The sequence below is a fragment of the Colobus angolensis genome, unplaced genomic scaffold (assembly GCF_000951035.1).
Source record: "Colobus angolensis palliatus isolate OR3802 unplaced genomic scaffold, Cang.pa_1.0 Scaffold329, whole genome shotgun sequence".
In the NCBI taxonomy this organism is placed as follows: domain Eukaryota; kingdom Metazoa; phylum Chordata; class Mammalia; order Primates; family Cercopithecidae; genus Colobus; species Colobus angolensis.
Window position 1 is genome coordinate 214,955 of NW_012116588.1, and position 9,385 is coordinate 224,339.

A 9,385-nucleotide genomic window follows, 5' to 3' on the forward strand; every position below is an offset into this window, starting at 1 on the left:
TTTGAGACGGAGTTTCTCTCTTTATTGCCCAGGCATGGGTGGGTGTAGTGGCACCATCTCGGCTCACTGCAACCTCCATCTCCCGGGTTCAAGCAATTCTCCTGACTCAGCCTCCCAAGTAGTTGGGATTACAGGCGCCTGCCACCACACCCAGCTAATTTTTGTATTTTTAGTACAGACGGGGTTTCATCATGTTGGCCAGGCTGGTCTCGAACTCCTGACCTCATGATCTACCAGCCTCTGCCTCCCAAAGTGCTGGGATTACAGGCGTGAGCCACCGCGCCCCGTCACTGTGTCTTAAAGAGTTAGCATATTTAAAGAATTAGATGTTTTGGGCTTAATTTCTTAATTTTTCCCTGGGATTCTTAGAGACCCCCTCTACTAGATTTATATAAACACTTAGTAACATCTTGAAACGGATCAACATAGGACCATAGAATTTGAGAGACATTAATGTCCTTATTTTCTAATATCCACTGAAGATAGTCTATCTTTCTGAGGAAACTACTTCTCTTAGTTGTCTTTGACATATCACTACCACTTCACAAGAACAAACAGTTTTTGCAACTCTATTACTTCAGCATCAAAAAGACTGGGGTCCTTACTGGGGACATGGAATCTTCTAAGATTCTTCATTCCATTTTCCAGCTCCCCAGCATATAGGAACCTCAGTGCATCAGCATTAATTGTCCTAAAGCAAAACATTCCACCACTGTGATCAGATTAAAACTCTAACCAGTTCTGCCCTTCCATTCTGGAATACATATTTAAGGAGGATAGAAATATACTCCTTCTTCTTATAGTACAGGATTTGTCAGCCTTGGTACTGTTGAGATTAGGGGGTGGAAAATTCTTTCTTGGGGGGGGCTATCCTGTACCTTCTAGGATGTTCAGCAGTATCCCTGGCCTCTACCCATTAGGTACCATTAACACACTCCCCTCAAGTGGTGACAATCGTAAATATCTCCAGATATTATGTCCCTTGGAGGGCAAAATCCACCACCACCACCACCACCACCACCCCCACTCTATTGAGAGCCACTGGTCTAGTCTAATGAAGAGCAGATTAATTTTAACAATTAGCAGACCTATTTTAATGATCCATATACTAGTGCCATCCAACAGAAATATCATGCAATACATAAACATGATTTTAATAGAGTAAGCACATTTTTAAAAGGTAAAAATAAATAGGCAGCATTACTTTTAATAAAATATTTTATTCAACTAAATATTTCCAAAATATTATCATTTTGACATGTAATCCATTTAAAATTATTCATGTAATTTTTCATTCTTTGTCACACTAGTTTTTGAATCCCAGTGTATATTTTACACTTACATGTCATCTCAATTTGGACCAGCCGCATAGCAAGCACTAATTTGCTACACATGGCTAATGTGTGCCATGGGCACTGCAGCCATATACAGTGACATCTGGCAAAAGCCAGAATAGTCAACATCAACAAATTAAGCAAACAAACAAATAGCAGTGAGGGCACAGATCTTGGTTTTGCCATTCTTCAATAAAAGGAACCTGAGCTTCATGGAGAAATGGCTGATTTTAGGGATGGGGCAGAGAAAAAAAATCACAAGCATTCCTATACACCAACAGTATACAAGCAGAAAGCCAAATCATGAGTGAACTCCCATTCACAATTGCTACAAAGAGAATAAAATACCTAGGAACACAACTTACAAGGGACATGAAGGATCTCTTCAAGAACTACAAACCACTCCTTAAGGAAATAAGAGAGGATACAAATAAATGGAAAAACATCCCATGCTCATGGATAGGAAGAATCAATATTGTGAAAATGGCCATACTGCCCAAAGTAATTTATAGATTCAATGGCATTCCCATCAAACTACCAGTGACTTTCTTCACAGAATTAGAAAAAACTACTGTAAACAAAAAAAGAGCCCACATAGCCAAGACAATCCTAAGCAAAAAGAACAAATCTGGAGGCATCACACTACCTAACTTCAAACTACACTACAAGCCTACAGTGACCAAAACAGCATGGTACTGGTACCAAAACAGATACATCAACCAATGAAACAGAATAGAGACCTAAGAAATAACACCACACATCTACAACCATCTGATCTTTGACAAAACTGACAAAACAAACAATGAGGAAAGGATTCCCTATTTAATAAATTGTGCTGGGAAAACTGGCTAGCCATATGCAGAAAACAGAAACTATACTCCTTCCTTACACCATACACAAAAATTAACTCAAGATGGATTAAAGACTTGAATGTAAAACTCAAAACCATAAAAACACTAGAAGAAAACCTAGGCAATATCATTCAGGACATAGGCATGGGCAAAGACTTCATGACTAAAACAAAAGCAATTGCACCAAAAGCTAAAATTGACAAATGGGATCTAATCAAACTAAAGAGCTTCTGCACAGCAAAAGAAACTATCATTAGACTGAACAGGCAACCTACAGAATGGGAGAAAATGTTTGCAATCTACCCATCTGACAAACGGCTAATATCCAGGGTCTACAAGGAACTTAAACAAATTTACAAGAAAAAAAAAAATCAAAAAGTGGGCAAAGGATATGAAGAGACACTTCTCAAAAGAAGACATTTATGACCAGGTGCAGTGGCTCACGTCTGTAGTCCCAGCACTTTGGGAGGCTGAGGCAGGCGGATCACTTGAGGTCAGGAATTCGAGACCACCCTGGCCAATATGGTGAAACCCCATCTCTATAAAAATACAAAAATTAGCTGGGCGTCATGGCGGGTGCCCTTAATCCCAGCTACTCAGGAGGCTGAGGGAAGAGAATTGCTTGAACCCGGGAGGCAGAGGTTTCAGTAAGCCGAGATAGCACCACTGCCCTCCAGCCTGGGTGACAGAGTAAGACTCTGTCTCAAATAAAGAGACATTTATGCACCCAAAAAACATATGCAAAAAAGCTCATCATCGCTGATCATTAAAGAAAAGCAAATCAAAACCACAATGAGATACCATCTCATGCCAGTTAGAATGACGATTATTAAAAAGTCAGAAAATAACAGATGCTGGAGAGGATGTGGAGAAATAGGAATGCTTCTACAATGCTGGTTAATTCAACCATTGTGGAAGACAGTGTGGCAATTCCTCAAGGACCTAGAACCAGAAATACCACTTGACCCAGCATTCCCATTACTGGGTATATACCCAAAGGATTATAAATCATTCTACTATAAAGATACATGCACACATATGTTTATTGCAGCACTATTTACAATAGCAAAAACTTGGAACCAACCCAAATGCCCATCAATGATAGACTGGATTAAGAAAGTGTGGCACATACACACTATGCAGCCATACAAAAGAATGAGTTCACGTCCTTTGCAAAGACGTGGATGAAGCTGGAAGCCATCATTCTCAGCAAACTAACACAGGAACAGAAAACCAAACACCACATGTTCTCACTCATGAATGGGAGTTGAACAATGAGAACACACAGACACACAAAGGGGAACATCACACACTGGGGCCTGTCAGAGGGTAGGGGGGCAAGGAGAGGGAGAGCATTAGGACAAATACTTAATGCATGCAGGGCTTAAAACCTAGATGACAGGTTGATTGGTGCAGCAAACCACCACGGCATACCTATGTAACAAACCTGCATGTTCTGCACATGTATCCCAGAACTTAAAGCAAAATAAAAGAAAGGAAGAAAGAACTTCCAATGGCTAATACTAGAACAAATTGAGCAACTAAATAAACAATGTAGTATTCAAATATAACACAAAATATTAAATAAGTACCTATAAGTTCATTCATACGAGTAAAGGATTGAATGAATGAGTAAATGGTCTCCCATACAGAAGAATTCCAAATAACATATGTATAATAGCGTCATCCTCTCTCCCCACATGAAGGAAGTGGCACTTCAATCCCCACCCTTTGAGTGTGAACTGCACTTATGACATTTGAGGGAGGGAAAGTAACTACAGTGGATTAACCTGGCAAACACTTCCTGACTCATGTGATCAAGGTTAATATCAACATGATAAGACATGTTGATCGCATACAAGCTTGATATGATATGATGACATTTACAGTTCACTCCTGTGGTTCTCCTCTTGAAAACCTTGAGTATGAAAAATAAAATCCTAAGCCCCCCAACCACTGAACAGACCCCCTCTTGGCCAAGGGAACCCCAGAAAAACCTTAAAAGCTGAATTTGCAAGCATGATGGGATGGCCGGTCAGCTGCACCTCATTATAACCGCTCTCTTTTGCAGTTTAGACACAACAACTGACCAGCACTCAGGTTAAAATAAACATCATGAGACTGATGAAACAGTCTCTTTGTGGCAATAAGATACCAAGTTACAAATGGACCAAGTTAAGTCACACATCCCTACAGTTAAAGAATAAACTATGTTCTAATGGCCACAAGCTTTTTCTTTTTTTCTATCAGCTAAACAAGCACCAGCCTGGAGATAAGCAATATTAAAACAACTGCAGCTCATCCACTGCCAGACATGAACCAACTGATCCCCTGCTCCACCAGCCGTAACTACAGCTTTGACTGGACAAGAGACTGATTTTAGGAACTTTCTCCTAATAACAAGACCACCAACCATGGACAGGTTCTGGCTGGTTTCGAGTCTGAGCACTTGAATGCCTTCTTGTCCTTTGATGTATAGGGTCTAATTGTAATAGATATAGAAGTCAAAACATATAGGGTCTAATTGTAATATATATAAAAGTTAAGTCTCTACTGGCTGGGTGTGGAGGCTCACGCCTGTAATCCCAACACTTTGGGAGGCCGAGACTGGTGGATCACCTGAGGTCAGGAGTTCAAGACCAGGCTGGCCAACATGGCGAAACCTCGTCTCTACAAAAAACACAAAAATTAGACAGGTATGGTGACACACGCCTGTAGTCCCAGCTACTCGGGAGGTTGAGGCAGGAAAATTTCCTTGAACCCAAGAGGCAGCAGTTGCAGTGAGCTGAGATCATACCACTGCACTCCAGCCTAGGTGACAGAGCAAAACTCCATCTCAAAAAAAAAAAAAAAGTTGTCTCTACTAAAAAGTGAACGTGGGACAATACACACAATAAGCATGTTTACTCTCCATGCATATGCACAACCGCCTCTCAGGAGTATTCATAGCTCCTCCTATAACCCGATGAATATGTATACTTTCCCAAGCCATTCAGCACAAATCCCTGTTCCATCCTCCCTTCTCTCAAAGTGCTGCCTTTCTGCCTAAGCTTCCCCCCAATCAGGATGGCCAGCCTGCAGGTTGTAACACTTTATAATAAATAAAATCTCCTTTCTAAACTCGTAAATTGTGTGATTTTTAAGTTGACAACCTGTAACTCCAGCCTAACTATGAGAAAAACATCAGACAAACCCAAAAGGAACATTCTACAAAATGCCTGAACAGTGCTTCTCAAAACTATCCAGGTCTTCAAAAATAAAGTCTGAAAAATTATCATAGATCCAAGGAAGCTAAGGAGACATAACTGCTAAATGTCATATGGTGTCCCGGATGGGATCCTGGAACAGACAAAGCACAGTAGGAGAAAACTGGGAAATCCAGAGAAATTGTGGAGTTTGGTTCACAGCACTGTAGTATGGTTGTGACAAGTGAACCACAGTAATGTAGTAATGAAAGAGGGAACTGAAGTGAGGGGTACGCAGGAACTTTCTGTACTATCTTTGCAACTTTTCTGTCAGTCTATGAATATTCTAAAATAAAAAGTTAACTTAAATTTTAAAAGCATTTTGTTTTATTTTACCATGGCTGGGTGGATTTTCAGATCTTTAATGAAGTAAGTCCCAGCTAGCTAAAGCCAGATTGCAGAGGTAGGCAGGCACCATCCAAACCCAATTGAGCCTGGCACAGTGGCTCATGCCTATAATCTCAGCAATTGGGGAGGCTGAGGCAGGGGGATCACTTCAGCCCAGGAGTTCAGGAATATGCTGAACTATGATCACTCCAGCCTGGGCTACATAGTGTTTTTACAAAAATATTTTTAAATTATCCAGGCATGATGGCATACAACTGGGTTCTAGCTTCTCAGGAGCCTGAGGTGGAAGGATTGCTTGACCTCAGGAGGTTGAGGCTGCAGTGAGTCATGATGGTGCCACTGTACTCCAGCCTGGGTGACAGAGCAAGACTCTGTCTCAAGAAAATGAAAAATGACCTGAGTCGGTTTTCTTTAGCTAAAAAAGTTAGAAAAAATTACCCCATTCTGCTCTCCTAAACACAGTTTGTTGTCACAATATTATCACTTAATTTTCAAGGAACAAGGTTACTTAGCAGAGAAAATTAAACCCAGATTAAATAATACTTAGAGACATAAGGTCCAATTGTTTACCTGATGAAGTTCCTCAGAGACTGACTTTCACAAACGTAGAGAATTCTGTGTGCCTCACAGTGAAACACATTCCTGATCTTCTCCATGATCTTCATGGCCATGATGGTCTTCCCTGAGCCAGGTAAGCCGTGGACAAACAATTCTCTGTTCTTGCGGAGGTTTTTGGAGAATATCTCATACTGCTGGGCTGTGAGCAGATTTAAAACCTCACAGCCGAGCTGGTCACTCAAGAGAGACCTGAAGCCGAGCAAGACAATCATGAGGGACTGCAGTAGGGCTTCCATGTGCTGGGTGCCTGCAAAGCTGTAGGACTTGGGGTAATCCATCGGAGACACTGCAGCCTCCAAGGCCTCTGCGCTGCTCTCAGGACTCAGGCAGAGGACCTTGGCCCTGACACACACCTTCCTGGTGTAGCCCCCCACATTCACCAGGTTCTGCTTCAAAGTAAGAGCAGTGCAAGTGCAGTAGTCCTGGCCCTGCCAGGGCTGTTCTATGCTATCAAGCAGAGCATCACAGATGACTCCTGGCTTCTCCTGCAAATTCAAGTCCACAGTCCAGCTTCTAGAGAGGATCACAATTCCCCAGGAGAAAAGTTGTGTTTACTTATTTATTAACTCCTCTAATCCTTCATGCCGTGAGGACAGCTCCTTCCAGAGGGATTCCAGAGTACATTGCAAATGTCCTGGTGCCACTAGATGTGAAAAGAATGATAAATTAGGGGAAGCAGAAGAATCATACAGATTATGACAATTAGTTATAATTAATTGATTAATATATTTGATTATTAATTACAGATATTTCAAATATTCTTCTATAAACATTATGTTATAATTATAAAGGAAAAGAAGCTTTGAAATATCTGGTAAACCTCATCTAAATCCATGTGTTTATTATGCCTTTGACCTTGGGAAATTCCCCAACCTCTCTGAGACTTTGCTCTCTCATTTGTAAAACAAAACTAAGAATAGCATGTTTCCTATGGAGAGGAATAAAGGAAGTAACATAAAGTGTCTGGCTCATTGCAGCTGCTTGAAAAAGATGAGCCCTGTTCCCCATCCTAATGTCCCTGAACAGTCCCCACTGATGGGGGTAGCAGGAGCCTTCCCAGGAGGAAGGTACTCATTAGCACGATATTTGCAGAGAAGAGGGAATCCTGTAAAAAGCTTTTATTGGCAGTTAATTATCTGCAGTCCTCGACTGGGAGACCCTTGAAACCATCTTTCCTGAAACATTTTTGCATCATATACAGATCAAGCTGAGGCTCCCCCCATTACAAAAGGTCTCTTTGTCACAGGCAAACAAGGAACAATTACATGACATGAGAATGTACTTGTGCTACAGAGTTACAAACTTATTTTAGGCTTGGTACGGTGACTCACTCTTGTAAACCTAGTACTTTGAGAGGACAAGATGGGTGATCACTTGAGCCCAGGAGTTCAAGACCAGCCTGGGCATCATGGTGAAACCCTGTCTCTAGAAAAAAAACAAAAATGAGCTAGACGTAATGGTGCATGCCTGTAGTCCCAGCTCCTCAGGAGGCTGAGGTGGGAGGATTGCTTGAGCCCAGGAGGCAGAGGTTGCAGTGAGCTGAGATTATGCCACTGCACTCCAGCCTAGGAGATAGAGCCAGACCTTGTTTTGGAAGAAAAAAAAAAAATTATTTCAATAATCATGGGGTCCAAAGGGAGAAAAACAAGAATGTTTTATCCTGTTGTGGCAGTGTCAGAATACAAACCAGAATCAAGATTTGTAAGTGGTAATTTCAAATGAAATTACTCAAATTTTATTGGTAATTGTTTATTGTTCATTGTTGCTGGTGCTTTCTCGTTCATACCAAGCGTTCACACAACTTGATTATGCCTGCAACCTGGATGACAGTGAGTAGGAGATGGTATCTATTATGAGACACAGCCAGATTTTAGAGGTGTTAAGTCGGGGAAGATAAATAAAACCTCCATCTCCCTGGGACAGAGCACCTGGGGAAAGAGGCAGCTGTGGGTGCAGCGTCAGAAGACTTAAGTGTACCTGCCTGACAGCTCTGAAGAGAGCAGCAGATCTCCTAGCACAGCGTTCAAGCTTGCTAAGGGTCAGATGGCCTCCTCAAGTGGGTCCCTGGCCCCTGTGTATCCTGACTGGGAGACACCTTCCAGTAGGGGCCAACAAAGACCTCATACAGGAAAGCTCTGGCTGGCATCTGGCATGTGCCCCTCTAGGATGAAGTTTCCAAAAGGAAAGAACAGGCAGCGCCCACTGGTGACACCCAGGCAAACAGGGTCTGGAGTGGACCTTCAGCAAAATCCAGCAGACCTGCAGCAGAGAGCCATGACTGTTAGAAAGAAAACTAACAAACAGAAAGGAACAGCATATCCACTCAGAGACCCCATCCGAAAGTCACCAACATCAAAGACAAAAGGTAGACAAATCCACGAAGATGGGGAGAAACCAGCGCAAAAAGGCTGAAAATTCCAAAAACCAAAATGCCTCTTGTCCTCCAAAGGATCACAACTCCTCGCCAGCAAGGGAAGAAAACTGGACAGAGAATGAGTTTGACAAATTGACAGACAAGAGGCTTCAGAAGGTGGGTAATAACAAACTCCTCCAAGTTAAAGAAGTATGTTCTAACCCAACGCAAGGAAGCTCAGAACCTTGAAAAAAAGGTAAGACAAATTGCTAACTAGAATAGCCAGTTTAGAGAAGAACATAAATGACCTGACGGAGCTGAAAAACACAGCATGAGAACTTCATGAAGCATACACAAGTATCAATAGCCGAATCAATCTAGTGGAAGAAAGGATATCAGAGATTAAAGATCAACTTAATGAAATAAAGCAAGAAGACAAGATTAGAGAAACAAGAATAAAAAGGAATGAACAAAGTCTCCAAGAAATATGGGACTATGTGAAAATACCAAACCTACATTTGATTGTTGTACCTGAAAGTGATGAGGAGAATGGAAGCAATTTGGAAAATGCTCTTCAGGATATTATTCAGGAGAACTTCCCCAACCTAGCAAGATAGGCCAACATTCAAATTCAGG

At 41.6% G+C, this 9,385-nt stretch overlaps 1 protein-coding gene across 1 annotated transcript in view; it reads right to left on the reverse strand.

Annotated features, from left to right (window-relative positions):
* The window catches only part of LOC105518739 (schlafen family member 13-like), a 30,424-nt gene that overhangs the window by 818 nt on the left and 20,221 nt on the right, over positions 1-9,385 (reverse strand). The window contains exon 2 of the mRNA XM_011951842.1: positions 6,349-7,039. Within this exon, the coding sequence (XP_011807232.1) occupies positions 6,349-6,674 (326 nt within the window). The 5' untranslated portion in view covers positions 6,675-7,039. The remainder of the gene's footprint in view (positions 1-6,348; positions 7,040-9,385) is intronic.